The sequence below is a fragment of the Physcomitrium patens genome, chromosome 14 (assembly GCF_059467195.1).
Source record: "Physcomitrium patens ecotype Gransden chromosome 14, ASM5946719v1, whole genome shotgun sequence".
NCBI lineage: Eukaryota > Viridiplantae > Streptophyta > Bryopsida > Funariales > Funariaceae > Physcomitrium > Physcomitrium patens.
In genome coordinates, this window is record NC_143423.1 from 2412681 (window position 1) to 2434210 (window position 21530).

At 37.6% G+C, this 21530-nt stretch overlaps 3 protein-coding genes across 5 annotated transcripts; 1 reads left to right on the top strand and 2 right to left on the bottom strand.

Annotated features, from left to right (window-relative positions):
* Positions 1-8135: 8135 nt before the first annotated feature.
* LOC112291723 (uncharacterized) lies at positions 8136-10153 on the top strand. Of its 3 annotated transcripts, none has more exons than XM_024539544.3 (4): positions 8136-8307; positions 8595-8764; positions 9050-9149; positions 9744-10153. In XM_024539544.3, the coding sequence occupies exons 1-4, from the start codon at positions 8180-8182 to the stop codon at positions 9745-9747; spliced, it is 402 nt and encodes a 133-aa protein (XP_024395312.1). In that variant the 5' UTR covers positions 8136-8179; the 3' UTR covers positions 9748-10153. The 3 variants fall into 3 exon arrangements, with proteins under 3 accessions (XP_024395312.1, XP_024395309.1, XP_024395310.1); XM_024539541.3 differs by lacking the exon at positions 9744-10153 and adding an exon at positions 9275-9707 and having other exon boundaries at positions 8139-8307; XM_024539542.3 differs by lacking the exon at positions 8136-8307 and having other exon boundaries at positions 8364-8764.
* On the bottom strand, positions 9805-12011 carry LOC112291722 (large ribosomal subunit protein eL13z). Its single transcript, XM_024539540.3, has 5 exons — positions 11970-12011; positions 11528-11645; positions 11143-11276; positions 10627-10785; positions 9805-10154 (listed from the first exon to the last, which is right to left on the bottom strand). Exons 2-5 carry the CDS (start codon positions 11634-11636, stop codon positions 9933-9935), a joined length of 624 nt encoding a protein of 207 aa, XP_024395308.1. The 5' UTR covers positions 11637-11645; positions 11970-12011; the 3' UTR covers positions 9805-9932.
* A 442-nt stretch (positions 12012-12453) lies between these two features.
* LOC112291431 (galactoside 2-alpha-L-fucosyltransferase) lies at positions 12454-14959 on the bottom strand. The gene is made up of 3 exons (XM_073538664.2): positions 14887-14959; positions 13860-14764; positions 12454-13582 (listed from the first exon to the last, which is right to left on the bottom strand). The coding sequence occupies exons 1-3, from the start codon at positions 14957-14959 to the stop codon at positions 12968-12970; spliced, it is 1593 nt and encodes a 530-aa protein (XP_073394765.1). The 3' UTR covers positions 12454-12967.
* Between the last annotated feature and the right edge of the window lie 6571 nt (positions 14960-21530).

Sequence of the window (21530 nt, forward strand, 5' to 3'; positions counted from 1 at the left end):
AATATCGGTTTCTGTCAGCCTTGCTTGACTTCTGCTTCTTCATTCTCCCACAAGTACCGCAACGATCTCGGAAACGGAGCGCCGCTGCTCAAGTTGTGGATAAGCGCCGCAGCGCATCACACGTGTGCTGGTATGACGGCTTCTGTGGAATCAGCGATTCCCACATCGATCCTTTTCTTTCAGGTGTACAGTTGTGTGCCCAGAATTGGTCACGAACGCTCCAAAACCAGTCGGTACCATTAGTTTCAAGAATGACACCCGAAGTGTGGCTCTTGCCGATTCATCTTCTCTGAATAGAAAAAGAATAAGTTAAATGTTTCTACACATGTCGAAAACAGAAAACATGGCATTTGACCAGAAGCATCTATACCATACATATTTCGACATAATATTTTTCCATTGCTTTTCAGTATTATATAGGTATATTCTCGGTGCATTTTTCAAATTTACAGATAGATTTAATTTGTGTTTTTCCCCTCTCTTCTATCGTGTAACCATTCCACAAGATGTGATTGATATGCACAATGTTTTATTTTCATTTTGTTCCTTCAATTACCATTATCATAGAACTGAAAGATGAACAATAGATATAGCGCTACTTGATGCAAAGAACACATCTACTGTAGTATCTTTCTGCATGAAAATCCACATTTATCTGCTTACAAAGCAATTCCTGAGTCAAACACTCAGAGTGACTTCCTCAATTGTAAATGCTGCTGCAGAAAGTGATGAAGCTAGCTATTGAAGTTTTTAAAATGATCACTGCTGCAGATGATTTGAGCTTGGCTTAGCGCTCACAAACGGCCATTCGGTAACACCTAATTCACCATGACAGATTTGCCAGCACCATTGCAATTGAAAACTGTTTAGATGCAGGTATTTAATAAGAGTGAGTGATGTGGAGTAACAGTTTTTCAGATCTGGCTGCTTTTCATTTGCTCCGTCAGTGGATGATTCCATTCTTCAGATACTGAAAGGACCAGTAATTGCCGAACATAAGCAGATGGCGCTTATTGCAGACGGAAATATGTTCTCAATCAACAATCGGCTCTTTGAATGAAGTGACCTGCAGCCATATCTAGTAGCCTACGTCGAGAAACGCACACCCGCTCTGATGTAAAACTGAAACAAGATTTATCATACTTTGTAGCTAATCAAACGGCACACCAACAGAATACTCGATCAACTGTGGAGTGCTAATCTGCTCAAGCGGCAGCTCCTTAAGTATTCCTTGACCTTCTAGCTTTCGGCGACTTTTCTTGATGTTGGTTCAGTAGCACTAGCTTTCAAGTTTGTTTTAGCAGTAATTCGCACTCAGGTACGATCTCCGTTGCCGGATATCTGTGTGAAACCGCTCAAATTTAATATCTTCGCGAGTACAGGATCCTAAAGCTGGCAAATGCAACTCTGTGTTTCAGCAGAGAGTACCAAGTTTATTTTGCCCTCAACATCATTCTGCCTCCGCTAGTGCTGATAAATGAGTGCAACGGACAGGATCACACAGACGATGGCGAGAGCCCCATCCCTAGTGATGACATCGGCGTCGCTGGTTTCCGTGGGGACATCGTTCACCCTCTTCAGCGTGGCCTTGGCCTTGTTGATGCTGGGGGTCAGAGCTGAGGCAGTCCCGTTGTATACTAGCGTCTTGGTAGCATCTACCAAGACGCTACCAAGACGCTAGTATTGAATTGAGTATTCTCTTCCTTGATTGGAATGGAGAATTCTGATTTTGTAGCCACTTAGATTTTCAACCCATGTATGAAAAAATTTGAAAACATGTAGATATTTACTTTTTTGTCATAGGAATTTGAGCATTATATATCTTTAGAAATTTTCTATAAATATAACATAGTATTCATAGCCAAAAAATTAGAGTGGATTAATTTGAGAGGTTGAATTGCTCTTGTAGTAGCTTGCTAGGAAAATTTTGTAGCCTTATGCTTGCCATGGAGGTATGTTGAGCAAACTTGATTGGATATAGTCTTGAGATAGAGTCAAGTAATTGAAGGGATCTTGATTAATTAATTGAGGTGGTCAATGCTAGCATGAGCAACCCATCGATGCCATAAAGTTTGTTGCAAGTTGAGCAGAGAGGCAACAATTGCAAAATGGATTTGTGGAAGAGACATCATGGCACATGAAATACAAGGTGTCGCTATTTGGGCGAGAAAATCTAAAGCAACAAACTACAGATTTGGCTAAAAAAGGATATCATGTGGATCATGGTGCTTGTGCAAAGAGAGATGGTGGAAATATAAGGCCATGTTGGAAGAGATCACAAGCGTCAATACAGTATGACAATCTAGAGTTAGTTTATCATCAAGGTAAGGTAGTCAAGAACTATAGTTGATCAATATAAAAGAGAGATCCATAGCTATTGTCTAGACAATATTTTTTCTTACAATGGTAGGAAGCGCTTCTTATATATTCATAGTAGAAAGAGGCATTGTAAATGTCTTTACATCGATAGAAGGCATAATTGGAGAGAACTATAGAAGCCATCATATATTATCATAGATAGGGAACATTATTGAAGGAGGTGCCAATAACTAGTAGATATGATCAAAAATGGAAAATGCCTCTAAAAAAGGCTCTTCTAAGAAGTCATTTTAATCAACACTAATGGTTAAGAATTGATAAGAAGTAGACTACTGCATTGTTGAGGATCAAAATGAGGTTGTTGTGTCTTAGGAAGAAAAGTCAATAGCAATAGGTGGAATTTTCTTAATAATAAAATGTGAAGTTGACTAGTGAAGTACTCATGGCAAAGATGATTTTCTTAACCAAGCAAGGTTGTTTACCTCTACATATTGGTTGTGTAGTTTTGTTGAGCCTAGTGGATATAGATTATCATGAAGAAGGTAAATAATAAATATAGTGTTGTCTCTTGCTAAGAAATGATATATATGATTTTTAATTAAAATGCCACCACCTTCAAGATTATAATCATATATTGAGAATAAATTTTTGTGTAAATCTTATATATATATATATATATATATATTGGAGAGACAAAGTGTCTTGCCATTGGTCATTGAAATCTCTACTTTTCATTGGCTATATATGGATAAGGTTGTATCATTGCTAAAGTAGACTTTGTTGTGACCATTTAGAAATGGTTTGTATTTCATAAATTGTCATTTTTCATGTGCTAAGTGGTAGATGGTACCAATATCAATGAGCCATTATATGCCTTTGGTGGTTCCAAGCTTAGACAATTTCTTTGAAAAAAAAGCTCGTGTGATATAAACATGGGCATAGAAAGCAAGAGGTAATTCCTCCATTTATTCTTACTTCCATGGTTGTTTATTTTTGTTGTTGTTATGATTTATTGCTCCTAAATTTGCAACAACTCTTGTTTTGTTTTTGAATAATCAAAATTCTAATGTCCAATTTTCTTGCAATATAAATAAGGAATTGTAGGTTTGTTTTGAGGTTCTGAAAGTTTGTGGTTTTGAAGTGGGTTTGTAAAGTTGCTATTTAGTCTTTCCTTTGCATTCTATAATGAGAGTATGTGAATTAAAAGATGAGCCTTTCATGGTTGTTTCTTCTTGTAAGAGAATTGAAATAAGTTTAGAGAGTCTTACAGTCCGTATTGTACAAAGCATTTGAATCGTAGTGTTATATTGGGATGGCATTGACCTCATGAAAGTGATGAGTTCTATTTAAAGAGAGATGATAACTCCTACAAAATTATATTATTAAAGTAGATTTTTGAAGTTACGTACATGATTACCAATGCTTTGAATTTTATCTTTTGTGTGATGAATTTTTCTTGTAGATGGACTTAAGTGACTATATGACTAGTAGGGTATATATTTAAAAAGGCCAACCGTGCTTTATTAGTTGTTTTGAATCCTTCGATGAGAAAAAATTAGATTTTATGTACAATCCCAAATTGTTTTGGATGCTCCAAAAAGAAAAAATTAGATTTTCTATACAATTCCAAATTCCTACTAAAGCAACATGATTCTTCCAAGTAAGGATTTTAGTTTGATTGATTGATAAGTACTAGCCGCAACGTCAATGAAGCTGCAATAGAAAACCCCGAACTGCGCCTCGCCAGCATTGATCTTCTTCATGCAATGATCATGGCTTGCTCCCACTATGCTGTAGTAGAAAATTCACAGAAGAAAGCTCAAATTTTTAAAAAAATGCACATCTATTTCGCAGTATTAATTGCAGACCCTATAACGCTACATGAATAATACGGAAAGCCTGGTCTGTTGAAATCTATCGGCTCGCACAGGACCTGATGGGAGTATGCGCAAGCTACACCCCTAATCTATCTAGTATTTCAATACAACATACTCTTCTATGGCCTACCAGAGATAGTCAGGCCGAGCTGGTAATTTGAAACACTATTTGCACAAACCACTTTAGGAGCAAGCTTGCACCAAACAATGCAGATTTTACGAAGAAATTAAACGAGATTTGACTGGCATATTCAGATAATGGCATTGGGTTCCATCGTGCATCCCACAGTTGAAAGTGGATGACAGTAGTTATTAATTCAGCCTGGAGACTATATTTCAGAGGACGCATGACAGATCGCGGGGGAAAAAGCTCTACCAAGAATGCTTCTGGGCTCCTGACGTCTCAATTTCAGCCAGAAGCGTTATCATTTGATCGCAGATTCGTTTGTTGTCCTCGTCCACACTCCATGTCCAGCCTGACGAAGGCAAGTTTGCAGGATATCACATGAAAAATCATAAAGAGTTTAAACACGGCCAGAGCAATCAAATTCCAACATGATTTACAATTGTGTCATTCAAAGTGCACTAAGAACGACAGCGCTGCAAGATCAGATGTAGAGACTGGAACAGTGGCGCTTACTTGATGCTGCTGGCGGCGCGGATCCAGGCCCCTGTGCCCAAGCAGTAGACACATCAGGACACCACCAGGAAGAAACCGACCCTGACCTTCGAAATTTCCATGGTTCCAGTTACAAGGAAGACTTAACAAGGGAAGGAAAGATGCGCTCGAACGTCAGTGTTGCTCCAATGCCAAAGTCTGGAGTGATATAATCCAGAACCAGAACAGATTTTTCTTTTATACTGTACTCTACAACACGATTTTAGTATCCCCAACCGAAACACACAGTTCTGCCCCAAGTCCGATTTTGATGCTGCGCAAAGGAGCTTTTATAGGAAAGAGGGCCATTTGCTAGGTCCAACCGCGACATCAATCATCCGTCGAATTCGTCCGAGTCCGCGGAATCAGTGCACATCCACTGTTGTTCAACATAAGACAGGACATTAATCCTTCGTTAATGGATGTTTCGGAACAATCACATCCCATTCTCAATATCCAGTTGACATGCTGGATCAGCTGGCAAAGATATAGCTGGAGTCTAGTTGCTGCAGTATCGCCGATGACGGCGGCAGCAACAATCCAAATGCCAAACCCATCGAGCCCGCTTGAGTTGGTAGCAAGAGCTGTCATTAGCAGAGTAGGTCGGGAGTCCAGCCAGCGTGAGCATGCGAAGGAGGTCAGCATGGCGGGCAACTTGTCGGCACAAGCCCATGGGGTAGATGACCTCCATGTTCGACGCAATCACATCTAATCGTCTGCTTTCGCTTGTGCATTGGGGCTATGAAGCACACGACTCCTACTCTGCTGCATCGATCGCTCGTACCCGAAGACACATAATCTTGTGTGACGAAACTAATCGCATTTCGTAAGCTCTCGCTGGCACGAGGCCTTTCGTTCGTTGTTAACGGCACATGCTCGCAGTCAACGGTTCATATCTTATATTAGGAAGTTGCTGGCCCAGTATTCGCAGCTACTTGCCCATTTTGAAGTCTACACGGTCCGGCAAAGTTATCTGCATCATTACTTGCAATGGATAAAAATCTGAACCGTCGGCTTTCGGTGCAGTGGTGGAGGATCACAGATTACCAGAATAGATTCTTTTGAGCAGAATGGTAGAGTAGGATACAATGAGCAAATCATTGGGGACGTGACCAGTTACATGATCGTGAGATTTATGTAGCAGCTTGTCGAATAAAAGCAGGCGAAGTCTATGAGGACGTTGGAATTTCGAGTCATCTAGCTCTCAGTGGGAGCAATCATTATTGACTCTCGTACAGAAAGGGGGCGGGGTAGGATGGAGGGTGCCGGGGATTAAGAGGTGAGCACTAAATTTATGACCATCTTCAGCTTGAAGTTAGTGGATTCTTCAATATCTAAAATCGTAGACTGACTCGGTAGAGGCTTGATTAGCTGAATGAGTCTCATTCCAACCTTGCTATCAGAAAAGCACAGTGGGGTGATCTGGTCCCAGCAGTTGAGATGAGCCTTACTTGCAGAAATAGGTGTGAGACACTGTCGCAGTTTGCAATGACGCAAGCATCCATAGTCCGAATCGAGGTTCTCACACCCTCGACGGTTTGCAAGCTGGGAATGGAGCGTGTAAGGAGCGGATTCTGAATAGGATACTCCACCGCAGCGTATCCAAACGTTATTAACACTGATGTACGAATCATCACTCCTCTGATGACTTGTAACTCGCAGCCTGGTTCAATTCTCGGTCGGCCGAGCCTCAATTCAGTCGACCTTGAATCAAAGAACGTCAAGACAAGGCTATCGTACGAATGGCCTCAATTGAAGAGGCAAATCATGCACACCCTTTCACAAACAGGCAATCTCCTCTAGAATCAGTTAACTTGAACTCTGTTACGAAAGCCTATCACATCGATGCAGCAAATCTAGACGAGATCGTCTTCCTCCGTCGGTGCTCAAGATGCCGACTCTCTGTCTGAGATCAGTTGATTCCCTGCGTTGACGTGTCAACTGAAAATGAACCATACAACACACTTTTCATTTCACTTGTTTCAATTTTTCTATCACAATCAATATTAATAGTGGATATTTTGCATAAACCCCGACATTGGGTGTGTGTATTATCAACATGGTTTTGTTGTTTTGTTATTATTTCTTTATTTTTTTGAAAACGTCCTATCATTCATCAAACAAGGTTAGGAATTATCAGCTCAAAGTTTCACCATGAATCTTAGTACCAACATTTTACTAATTAAAAGAATAATACCATATAGGTTGCATATTATGAAGCATTTCATATGTTGTTTAAAGAAGAAAAACATTTCTTAATATAGAATAATGTAATGGCTAAAGAATATGAATATTTTTGTGGTAGTTATAGAATTTGAACCTGCACTCTCTAAAATTGTAATCAAAAATCACTTTAAGACATTTAAAATCTCTTTAAAATCTCAAAATCAATTAGATAGATCATAACAATAAACACAGAAACTTGTGCTATTAAACATGTATTTGTGTCTGTATATAGTAAAAATTTAATTAGTTTTCTTTTTATTTGTAATTAGATTTTTATAGCATAACAAATCTATTTTAATTTTTTGTACCTTGGATTTTAAATTTTATTATAAATATCATTAAATTATTTTCAAAACATATACAAACTTAATTAATTAAATAAATCATACAATTTTGAACATTTTATGATTTTTCTACTTAAGTGAAACAATGAAACTATCTACATTTGTACACAACATAATTTAACAAACCAACATGTCATAAAATTAATGATTTAATTTATTTTATTAAAAATTCCTAATTCAAGATTCTGTTTTATTTTAAGAATTTTGATTAATTTAATGTGTTCAATAAAATAAAATAAATAAAATAGAAAAAAATTATCTCAAAAACAACAATTAAAAAATCTATGAAATAAGCATTTTTTGTTGACGTAAATTTCTCAATATAATGTGTTTTGTGAAAAACAAAATACGTTTTACATTCTACCCACCAATTTTTTTATTCTTTATTTTATGCACTTCTATAATTAATCAAATAATTTTAAATTACTTATTAAGTACATTATCAATTGAAAACAACACTTGAGGATGTATTTAAAACAAGCCAATAATAATAATAATAATAATAATAACAGTAAATTGATTCACTAATGAAGGGTAAACCAATATTCTAGCATTTCTAATGTTTGTTTAATCATCAAAACTTACCTTACTCGTTGAGTGCCTCCTGTAGAATATTCCACCCAAGTATTGGAAAGATTCCTTACAAGTGAAGCCACCGTGGGAACAGAGTGTAATGAACGTAACATCCAGTCTACACTATCAGTAGATGTTTATCAAGTTCGAATGTTTCGTGTAATATGTAGCAAATCGAGTACATGCCCCGTGCGATTCATGCTTCGACGAAGCTGCAACTGAAGTCCAATCCTGAAGCAAGCTATGTCGGCCGATCGAATCAGGTGGAGCTTGTCTCCAAATCCCACCAACCCGCACCGCGCCTTCTGTTGTAAGTCTTCTCGCAAATTTAACGCTGCATCTGAGCCGACACAGAGCAAATCATAAACCCAATTGGGTAAAGAACGGGATCGCGTGGCTTCTCCGCTAGATGCTTAAATTCTGAGGATTGTTGCGCTGGACGTGTGAAAATCGCGGTGGCGATTTGTAGGATTTAGAGTGGGAGACGGGAAAGTGGAGTACAATCTTTGCAAGGCTTGGTGTAGAGTGCGATTCGGTGTTGGGTCCGAAGGAAATTAAATTTTGCGCGATTTGAGTGTGTGGGGGTTTTGGAATTAGGGTTCGATGGGAGGAGTGTGTTCAAGCTGCTTTAAAAGTAAAGATCAGCAGGAAAAGGCTTTCTATCAGGCAGCACCGCAGCTTGATCAATCGCAACAGAGGAGTTCGGATGGAGATCGTGCTCGCTCTGATGAAGCCCGAGCTAACGCTGCTATTGCTGCTCAGAAACGGTAGTTCGTTTTGTCCTTTTTTTTGTTACTAGAGAGAATTGTGGTATGTTGGTAACCTATCCTGCTAGAGAATGACTTATGATTCGGGAACCTGAATTGCCTCAAACTTGAAAGAGGGTACGGACAGATTTTTTTTAATATATGCGCAGGGCACAGAGAACTAGCACACAAGCTATTTCGGAGTCTTGAGTTCGTTGAATAGTTGGTCTTCTAGTACGTGTTGTTTGTTATTTTCATGGCTTGGATTTGACTGTGGATCGTTTTGTTTGCGGGGTTGATTGACAGAGCGGAAGCATTTGAGAAATCAGCAGGAGGACGAGCTGCTAGATCAGCCATTGCTGCAGCGAAAGCCCCACCGCCCAGCAGAAATGAACCCGACCTCAAGGTATGTTACTGTTCTGATATTACTTTGCTAGTTTTCACTGTCAGTATTGCGTCATCTGCGTCAATGTTTCCATGTCTAGACTGGAGAATCATGTCGCCCTGAGTTTGTCGTATGCTGCTTCGCAGTGGACAATGGGATGATGTGGATAGAAATTCAATTCGGAGTTTTCATGCCGGCAAAATGGGATGATGTAGAAGCATGACAGGACCACGAAGTAGTGGATCAATCAGTTTGGCTGGTTCTATTGTAGCATAAGATCGCATTAATTCCTTTCTTTTGAGCTGTCATACTAGCTTAGAAATTATTATGGCAGATTGACTGATTGTGTGGATAATTTATGAAATGTCTAGTCCTTTCTTGAAGCAGTGCAATCGCTTGAAGAACATGCATCACTGATCAGTACGTGACCGAATTGTACATAATTGATTGTAAGCTCTGTTAGAACTAACAATGTAAGTTAATTAGAGTACTGAGACATGAGGGGGCGCAGCTCAGATATGAGCGATGTTGCATGACTAAAGTTGTAACGATGTGGAAACGTTGATGTTATACTGAAAAGTTATCATCTGCATGGGTGGCTTATCCCGGCTGCAGATAACACACCAAAACACACCAAAACACATAAAAGCACTCATCGGGAACACAGCACATGAGATTATCCACATAGCCATAAGAAGTGGCACTCCTCGAACTTTACTACAGAAAGATGATCCAAGTACAGAAAACAGTAGACAGTTAAAGGTAGTTGGAAAACCATTAAAAACGCCTCCTGCCATTTAAAATTTACTTCTTCTCATCTTTCTCGGCCTGCTCGGCCTTTTTCTTCCGAACACCAACTAGCCTCTCGTTCATCCTCTCCTGGCGGAGTTTGTAATATCCCTTCTGAGATTTCATCTCGTCGGTAATAGATACGATATCAACAGTGGGTCGAGGCTTGACGATAGGTAATACTGGTCCGATCACCTGGGTGAAGCTCGATAACTCCTCAGCACTCGAGTCCCCGGCCTTAGAAAACCAAGTATTATGTCAGAAACAAGTCAGATAGTAGGTACCAACAAAGATCAGTAAGCTCTAAGGCCGACACAACACAAGCACTTGAAGGCGTGAAAATCCTTTCATATGGACAGGGCTTTAGGTAAAGAGAACGACGCTGCTCCTAAACCATTACGGATATTTCAGTTCATGGATTGAACCGAGCACTAAATTCTCAAGACAATCACGCGACTAAAACCAAAACACTCGCAGATGAGCACTTCAATCCGACAAGTTGGATAATTAAAAATACAGTGCATCCGGTAATGTGCTGAAAACAATTATCATAGAAAACAAAGACATTTAGTAGGATAATGGGAAGATAGTAGACCCGGCATTCTGTGAGTATATTTCATTTTAACAAAACTTATGTTTCACGATCTTCACTTCGACGATGTTTCATAGCAGATAAAAATCAAAACTAGAAGAGAGATGTCACGCATACCTTGGTCTTCTTTGAGCGTCTAGGGAACACAACCAACTTAGCCCTGTAGGTGTTAAGACGGTTAACGTTCTCTTGAAGGCTCTCCAAGCACCGATTCTTACGGCGATGATCAACGGCGATGCCGATGGTGGGTGCAAGCTTCTTTGGGATGCCAGCAGCCTGGTGGAACGCAATTCAATTTATCATCAGGAAACTCATGAAGAGTCGAGAGCGGCTTCGCCCAAAGGATGCATATCCCTTCAATTGTAACGCAGATCACTTAAGCCAAGGTCAGGCTACCACATAGAAATAGATAACCCAAGGTAATCCTAAACCCGTAAAAGTTCCATTTTCTCTTCTTGAAAAGAGTCATTAACTATAGAAATCAATACTATTTACGTTTATTAGTAGATTAGGCAGCGTCAATCCATAAGGTTACATAAGTTATTCTATTAAACAGGTGAAATCAGTGCTAATTAGGGCTGACGTTAGGTTTCATAAGCTTTTATAAAAGATCCAGTGACGGGAAAAAAACACCTTTAACTCCTCCAAGGTGAACCCCCTTCCAGAACGGATCTTAGAATTGTACTTCAAGGTCTGAGAATGCACAACTGGTCGGAGTGGTCCAGCAGTAGGGCGTGGGAACACAGCCACGGCCTTCTTTTGACGCGCTGCAAAACCGATCCATCGCTAGAAACTCAATGTAGGATGCACATCCGACGCAATAGCGCCAAACTCCTAACGCCGCTTCAATGCTTTGCAGAGTCAAGCACTTCCAAAAGCTGAAAAAATGACGACCTCTTCTTCTAACTTTACTAAACCCACCAAAGGTCCTAGGGTTACCGCTGTCACACATATCATAGAGTCTCAAATAACGGACAGTTTGTAACCAAATTCACCAATACAGCGGTGGGATGCTAACCCGTTCTTCTTCTTTTCTTGCGGGCGGGCTGGTTAAACCAGGTCCTCACATAGTTTTGCCAGTCCTTCTTGAAGTGGCCATTGGGGATAACATTGTTATGCTTCACCATGTTTCAACTCTTCACATACACATCACAAAAATTGCGACATCAACAATCCGACCCTAATTATTGCTTCACGAATTACAACAACAACACAAAAATACGCCACTCCATCACAATCATACACTGAAACAGATGCAGCAGTTGGATCCTCCCAACACCCTTAGGGATTCTGAGCTCAATAGGGTGACACAACCGAGTGCAGTTTCCATGACAACACTAATCCTATAATCAAGTCAAGCATGTAGAGGGGAAAAAAGAAAATTTTGAAAAAGCCCGTGGACAACATTAATCAGCACTAAAAGCAATCTTCCTGAGGGAGCTTCACAGCAGAAGAGGTACCTTCAGGAGCATGCAAAGCAGCGGCACGAAGGGTGAGGAAACCTGGAGAGTAAGAAGCGATGACGCGCCCGTCGTTCCTCTATGAGCAACCTCAGCCCTAACGGTGACGGCCAGGATGAACCCGGATCCAACGGTAATGAATGAACAGTAAGCTTTAGGGTATATTTGGAGGAAAATAGATGAACGTTGAAAATTTTGATGAATCCATCCAGAATTTTCGTTCATTTAGTGTATTGATTTTCTCTGTTGCTAGGTGAAGTGGGTCTATTGGTTTTCCTTTACATGTTTTGACAAGCAAAAAAATTATGAGATTTATTAGTATTTCAAAATGATTTAATTCTTCAAAAAAATTAAAAATAATCACTTCAGAAATATTCAAAAAAAACCTAAACCTAAACCTAAACCTGGTCAGTCTTTACTCTGAAGAAAAAATGAGAGTTGAAGCGCACGAGTGTGCGATTCGGAATAATTTGGATTCCACAACAGTTAAAACTGAAAAATATGAGGGAATCCTGCACGTACTTCCATGGTTTATAAATGGTACAAAGTGAGGATTAATTGTAACTCTAGGCTCTAGGTGTGTTGTTGAACTGCTCTGTAAGAGTGTTGTGGGAAGAATCCTAAGCCTGTCGAGGACAATATGATCCTCTCACATCCGCCACAGTCGAGCGCGAGCATGGAAACTCTAGAAAAGTAATCTCAAATCAACTCTCCGCTTGTGTTGGGTTTCGAGCCGTCCAAGCACTAAAGTTTAAAACAGGAAACAAAAATATTCAGGCGTGGACGAGTGTGTTGAAGTTAACTCAAGATTTAGGCTTTCAATGATCTTGTGGGGAAGAGAATGGCTCGAATGGAATGGGCTGGTGGCGAGGATTTCTTGTCAGTACCGCAATCCACTTTCACAGCCATGTCCAGTGAGGATCGATGCCGACAGACCGGCGGAATCGCCCAAGAAAACATGGAAAAGATTATGGTGATTAGGGTTCAGTGCTGGCAAGCTAGGTCTTTCTCTCAGACCGCGATTCTGTCTTTCCTTCAGCAGTAATGTCGTTTGCATAACTCGGCATGATTTTGATGCCACCGATGACATCCTCGCATGGTTTGATGAAGGAGAAAATATTGCTGGAATTAAGGCCGTTGCCGTAGCCCTCACAGTCCAACGCTGGAGGGGCATGGAAACAGGGTTCTAAGGAAACGCCCCGATTGCACGGTCCATGGGCTTGGAACGTTTCGTTGGCTGTTTCCAAGGAATCTATCTTGGTCAAAAACCAGGGAATGACTCCAGCAAGGGCTTGTGCAACATAGCCGAAAGTGGACCGAGGGCTCGTCACTAGAGTGTTGCTCAGAGACAGGAGGTACATGTCTGCCCATGCTTTCTTATCATGGTCGGATCCATATTGCTGATACAGTTCTTCGCTAGGGCTGTAAACCCCGATGTAGTCCGTTCCCTCGACAGGATGTTCCAAATAATAATTTCGCAGAGTTTCGTAGTAAGCCGAGTCCAGCGATGTTACTAGTACGGACGTAGAGCGTGTTTTTGAGCTCAGGAGCATGTCTTCTGCACTGGATGATCCTTTCGGCAGAATCTCCTTCTCCAAGACGCAGGCTAGGAGCTGAAAGTCACGGAACGAAGGAATTAGGGTTTCATACGAACTCGATCTGTGTTTGAGCAAATCCGGAGGCCGTGCTCTCTGCAATCATCTTTCGCATCGTTTGTTCATTTTCTACAAACTAGAACAAAATAAGGAGTCCACATTATGCTTTCTTCCGATCAGAAGATAGTCGGATTTTTCCTAGTCAAAAAGAATCAAGAAATTCAATTGAATTTTGGATATTTGATTTCCAGCGACAGATATTTAAAACTGAGGAAGGGATGAATTGAGTGTATACCTGATCTGCAACGATAGGGATGGTTACATTCGATTCGAGAATGCGAACCTGAAGCCCGACTTGTCGACGTGCCCCATCAAGGTACGGCTGCCGGAATCTCAAAATCATCCCCCACATGGAATTCGACGGCCGGAATAAATACCGTGCCATATGATGAAAAGCAGTAGCTCTCTCTGGAAACATGAGGTCCAGCTTACAGTGAAAGGAATGATCGAAGTGGAGGCCCGGCACAACATAGTTGTTGGACCTCCAGTAAAGAAGTGAAACCTTTTTCAGCTGCTTTTGTATCCTGCTGCAGAAGAACCGTCTGTCGTGTTCGTCATAATCGTGCATGAGGTTCAGGAAGATGTAATCGTTTGGCACAGGAGACGGTATTGTGATATTTCCGAAACCACTCATTTGAAGAAGGCGTCCAAGCCGGTTGGTATTCTCCCATGTCACTGTATTCATCCAGTTGTAGTCATAATTCTCAGGCAAGAGCCATGAGGTTCCAGGGAATGGCTCACAAAACAAACCATCAATATCTGTTGAGGTGTTGTCCAGCAGAAGCACGCGATCTGTAAGAAGTGCATACACGAAAGCAGAGAGGATAGTAATCATTCGGTTGCCAAGCCCACTATTACCAATCCATATCACAAACTGGCAATCTCCAAGCTCCTTACGTGAATTGGTGCCGTTCTTGCTCAGTTTCACAGCCTTCGGTGCGCACTTCCTGTGTCTATTCTCGTACAGCCGAAGCTTGGCGACTAAGTAAGGCGATGGGGTGAACCGACTTGGAATCCGGATCGGACCTTCTTCAGTTCTGCTGATGCATTGTCCAGGCTCATACTCCTTCAGTGCTGGCAGCAAGCCACCTAGGGTTGGATCTTGAAGACTCAAAGCAACAAGTTTGGAAATTTTGGCATCTGCACACAGCTAAGCACCAGTAATTTTAAGTCAGCAGCTCACGTGGCAGCATCTCAGCATATTCTTGGTGCTTTCAACGTATTGTACCTCTTTTTACACCTCCTGGTCGAGAGATTAGGACCTGTCAAAGGGCCCATCAGGCAGCTCGAACTATTACCCATTATTGTAGCGGAGTAATGGTTCAGTGCACTCATGAGTACTTTGAAAGCTACTGCTTCACCAGAAAGCTAGAATTTCACAATAATCAGGAGTGATATGGCATCTATAATTCCTAATATATATATATATATATATATATATATATTTCCAGTAACACTATTTTCTACAGAAATCTCTGCTTACGTTAACAGTAAAAGAATCGGCCTCAATCTCCGTTAATTCGACGTAAAGGTGGAGACCAGGTTCATGTTACGAGATTTCATTCACAGATTCTAGCTTCCTAGTATCTGAGGGTCTCTAGATCGACAACCAAATTCCTATAAGTTCGCGCCGAAATTCAGCACGAAAACTCAGCCCAAGTTGGGAAACTGCACAAGAGGAACGCGTTCTCAGGAACAGCTCAAAATAGCTACATCCTGCGTACTACAAGCCTCAAAGACAGAGAGTTGCAAACGCTTGTGTACCTTGGCAATTCTGTAGGCCTACACAAGTGGTGATGAAAACACAAAGAAGGTTTCACAAACTGTTAGGGAAGTGGGGCGTGGAATACCTGAAGTGAAATCAAGGGGCTCTTCCACTGAAAGATGCCGCGCTCGCACGATAGAATAGAGCGTCAACCAGAGGGAAGAAACAAGACAAAATCCCAAGAAAATGGTCATGATTCCCACCGCTCGGGGCTTACGCGTGAGTCCGTGCCTTCCACCCATCACCATGTTGATTACTGCAGGTTCCAGGTGATGGATCCAATGTAAAACCGACTTGATCTCGTCCGACGATCGCCACCAGATTAACCTGACGACAAACTGCAGGTATTTCCCCCTGAAGTCGACAATCTTTGTATGACTTCACAGGCAAATTCGACTACCAAACTACAAACCCAACCCTCCCACAGTAACTTAGCTGATTTCTATCGCTATGACGTCTTCGCTAGAGCATTGACCTTCAAATCTCGGAAGGTAAAGCATCTCCTCGGGCAGGAGGCGGAGTCTTTGGAGTTTCAAGACAAGATGAAAGATCTGCAGGCAACGACGCAGACCTAAAGAGGAGCTCCGAGCGTGGTGTCGGTGTCATATAAGCACTGCAGGAATTCTGTATACCAAACAACCACACGTGGGTCTAAATCTCATCAAACCCTGGATGGAGGGTACTCGAAATCTAATGGCAGGATCTCAAACCCTCTGCTCTACTAACGTAAAAGCACGTGATAATTTAAACCACATTGCGCATACATTGTAATCTGAAAGTTTCACGAAAGTGTTCGAACACGGATCCCCGCACGCGCTGAGCAACAAAACAATCCGCAATGCAGTAGCTGCAGTCGCGATCTAAATGTCTGGTTCTTAGCAGCAAGAGTTCCACAAAAAAACGGCTCTCGCAGGCTTTGGAGTGAGTGCACTCACGTCGAAAGCGCAGCCGCGTGAGAGAGAGACCCAGACCACCTCGTTCCATTGTCTCAAGCAAGCGAGAGAGCGTCACCTGCGCACAGAAGCCAGCCCCCGCAGGGGGAAGCCTTATGGCCGTGGGGCGGTAGTGGGCAACTGGCACCGACGCAGCCCTATTGCCGCTTCTTGCCGACGGCGACCATCCCACACGGTTGCGACCGCCGGTTCCGTCGAGGTCGACTACTACTGCGACACCAACACGTGGTTGCTAGTAACGAAGGATTCTTTACTCGACTCATGAATCCCTTCAGGTGCCCGAATCGCGGGCGGACATTACTTGCTCCGTTGTGGGATCCTGGTCTTCTTCTACGATTGGCCGCAGCCAGACATTGCTCGAATCCACCCCATTCTAGTTTACTTTATCCTGTTGTACAAAATCCCTCTTCTGTTCAAGTGGGATTAGAAAAATCCGAATGGGAATGGGACGTTGCAAACGGCTCTCCGGTCGAGACTAGGGTGAGAGAGGTGATTCTCTGTAAGTGAGAGACGAAGGTCAGAGTTCGAAACCTGCAATCTTCGACCTGTGAGGGACTGCGATTTATTAAGGCAAGTTTTAAAAGCCTCACAAATCATCCTGATCCATGTGAAGAAAAAGCGAGTATTCAAAATTATGCAATCAAATGAGATTCTGTTTTCTTCAGAATTAGGAACCTATTTTAGAAATATATTACTTTTCCCGTAGTTTATGTAAATAAGTTAATGTTTGTCTTCTTTGTAGGCTGCTTGAGATCATGGATATATGTTCCAATCTTTAACTAATCCAAAACTTAAATCTATATTTGTAATTTTTTTGTTAGAATATATATATATATATATATATATATATATATTTAAATAATGATTAATTTTTTACATGATTTTATTATCAAATCATCCAACAAAGTATCTGTTGGAGATTGCTTTGGCAGTTCCACAGTCTAATTTTATCCTCAGACCAAGTGGCTATGTAGTTTGTGGGCCATACATGTCTCTGTCTCCGCCTACACTATATATACATGCGTATGTTAAATAGTCATTATATATACAAGAATTACAACAAGTTTGGCCCATTGCAATATATAAAAAACACTATATTTGTTTATACTTTCTACCATTTGGACCATTGCAAACTACTTAGCTCTTGTTACTAAGTCAAGACAATTTTTAGGCCTTTGCCTTGAAAAGAGGATACTTGAAATCTCTAGCTATTTGAATTTGCAATAATTGTTTGAAATATATTTAGATGTTTTAAGTATTAAATAATGATTATAGAATCTTAAAAGATCTCAAAAAAATTACTTATATTGATAATATAAAGCAAAAAAAGAATTATCTTTTACTTTAGATTTTACATGTTAATAGCTTGATTTTTCACATCTCCAAAAATATATGTTAGTCTTTGATATACATCTACATGTAACCTATCTTGATTCATACTAAAGTATTTCAATCAATTCTATTCTATTGCTTGATAAGCATCTATAACAAATATTTGTAGCAACTTTCTACTTTGTAAGATAATTAAATTTTTATTATATTATAGAAATAATTAATACAAATAATGCTCTATTTGAGTAACATAAGTAATTCTTGTATTTTTGTTTCTATCTTTCTTAACATTCATAATTCTATATCTCATTTGGTTATACCATTTAAGTTTTTTGAATGGAAAAAAAATATCATAATAGAGTAAGAAGTATGTAAAATGTCTTTTATTAATTTATTGCAATACACCTCTTTTCTATCAAACAATCATATCTTTCACCTCTTTTGCCTTTGTTCTATTATTACACATTATAATAACAACTTCATTAGAAATTACAAGATTATAATATCTTTTATTGGAATATTTTTAAAAAATAAAGGTTTATATATATATATATATATATATATATATATATTTTCATATTTTTTTTAATTTTAGATAATATTTCATGAGCTTATTAACAAAGTGGAAAAAACAAATGATGTTCTTTTAGACATTCATAAAACTTCCACATTATTTAGAGTAATAAATTGGCATTACATGCCATACTCGCTTTATATGCACTATCGGAATCATTAACATAAAGTTGCATATTACTTGCTTCTATACCTTATTTTGATAAAGGAGTATTTATTTAATTCCAAAACTCTCCAAACACACAAAGGCTATATGGACTATATTCTTGCAAGAAAGTATTATAGACTTTTACATCCAAAGATCTAAATGTATGTGTTGTATTATATTATTAAATAGTCTTTTCAAACTCCTTGCATTGTTCATCTTGTCTATCAATTAGTTTTTTTAATTAATAACACAAAATCTTCAAGAAGTCGAAGCTTAACCTTACTATAAAGACAATATGTACTAAATCATAGATTTAATTTGTTGATGGCATGGTTTTTTCATCCATCTAATAGAATACCAAATAATATGGGATTTAAATATCCATATTTTTGACATTATGACAACCTCCAAATATTTTTCCTTTATTACAATATACATGAAAAAATCGCTCTACTTGTTTATCAAAATTTCCAACTCTATTATGTTTCCTTTTTTTTTCTTCCCTCTATGTACATAGAATTGCTTCTTTTTGTGCCTTTTGTCTTTATTGTCCATTTTTTTAAGGATTCATAGATTAAATAATTTTTCTACTGAAAACATCATTTCTATTAATTATAATATTATATCCTTCTACTTCATATTTATTCCATTATTTATATTCTTTAATACATAATATTTATATTCTTTAATATCTTAAAATATAAGATTAATCATAACTCATCTTTTAATAATATCTTTTGATAAAAATAACTTTTGGTAATAATAATAACTTTTATTTATAAATATTTTATATAATAATAATAAATAATATATATTTTTATTTATTTTTTAATTTATTTTTAATACCTGCATAATTGTAATTATTTTTTAAAATTAATACAATAATAAATACATAAATTCCTCTACTAAATCTCTTAAATTTTTGTTTACATTTGTATTTTCTAAAAGAATATTTTTATGATCTCTTCAATCAAAATTATATCAATAAAATAAATTTTTATTATAAAAAACATCTTTTTGAATCCTCTTATATTATAGATGAAAAAGATGAATGTAAGAAGATATGGCTTAAAATTATTTATGGAAAAAACACCAATTCAAGAATAATGTCTCAAATGTTATATATACTTGCTTAGGATAGATATATTCATATAATTTATTTTTTAATTATAAAATATAGGTTTTTTAATTGAACATAATATAAAATTAAGAAGTTTTAAAAACCACACTTTAATTTTGTTAAAACCACATCATATCTTGCCATCTCATCACCTATTTTACACCCATCTATTATTTCTAACTTTTATTTTTATCCTTGTTTCTCTCATCTCCTTTCTCTATGTTCTTCTTAAATATAGATTTCATATATTTTTTTAATTTTAATATAATTTAAAATTTTAATTATAAAAATAAAATTCTTTGTATTATTTTTATTTAATAAAGATGACATGCTATAAGTAATAGTATTATTTTTATAATGTTAAATATTATATAATATTATTAAATTTCTACATTATGATAAATATTATTAAATTTCTACATTAAAGTTAATAAAGTAAATAAGTAAATTAAAATAGAAGTAGAATAAGCTATCTTTTAGAAGAAATTATCTTAGGTAAGTTATTAATGGTCAAAAGATTTTTTCTTGATATATAAGAAGGCTAAGAAATAAAATAGATGAAGGGACAAAGGATCTTAAGGATATAGAGGATATGCTAAAGGCATATCTTTATAGTACATAAGATATCAATGAATAGTCTTAGTAGAATGTTTGATGGATGTATTTATTATAGGATAAAAATTGTCCATTTGGATAGCAACCACTACTTACAAGTAATGGATAATAGAAGTAAAAATAATCTTACTCCATATTCTCTTTATGTAAAACTTTGTTAATGCTATATATTATAACTTCAAAGTTCTATTTCTTTAATAAGTTATGAGCTCACTCACCTTTAGTTGTGAGTTTTGAAGTTCTTTGAAGTCTTTTTTACTATAAAAAATAAATCTTATGATTGTTTCTGATATTAGGATATGATATCTTCTAAATCTCTTTTTTCATCTAGTTGTTGATATAGCTTTGCTCTTATTTTTTGTCATGTGCATTCATGGTCTTGGAAGTTATGAAACACCTTTGATATTTTATAATACCAGTGTTATATTTCTTTATTGCATTATTGTTATAGACATAAACATTTATTCCAATAGTTACTTATATGATAAGGTAGAAGTAGATAAATATAGATTAATTTCATAATATCTTCTAGAAAAATTTCCTAGAAGCTTCATAGACGTTGTTTTAACTTTATACATGTTTGTAGTTGATTGATAGATTAAAAACTTGGTCAACAAGTTAACAACATACCATAAATATTGGTAGCTTATAGAACGAGCTAATTATGTGGTGTACATATAGATAACTTACTTTGTAAGTTAAGACATGTGTCTAACAAAGTCAACATATGTTGGAGGTTTTATAGAAGATCACTACGTAGCTTCTAGTTAGAGAGTATATATGGAGGCAAGAGAGAATTTTTCTTCACTCTTATCAATGCCTTTCTAGTTCTTAGTCTTATTTTAAGACTTTCTAATCTTCTTGTCTTTAATAATAGACATTCTACTTCAACATATTACCATCTTTGAGTGATTTTTTAGTCTTTTTGAATAATACAAGAGCATATTGAGAATTTTTTATTTATTTTTAAATTCATATCTTTGAAAATTTAATAAGAGTGTTAATTCATTATTTTTATCTTATCTTAGAAATGAGTGAATTATCTCACTTCTATTGTTGTATTTTGCAGGTTATAGATAATCTACCTTTAAAAAAATTATTTAATATTCTAATATTGTTTTTTTATTTTTTCTTTTAAGAGAGCAGATTACTCTTTTTTGTAGAAATTTTCATTTGATATTAAAGATTACAAATTACTCTCATTTAATTTAACTTTAGAAATTTGTTTGAATTGTTTATGGAAAAAAAGATTATGGATGCTACTCTCAACAAAATTGAGAATAGATTTGCAAATATTGTAAATCTTTATGAGCTTATCAATATTCTAAGAATAAAAATCTTATACATTTTTAGCATGAATCATAGAGGTACTATTTCTATACATATAAAAGAAGTTTACA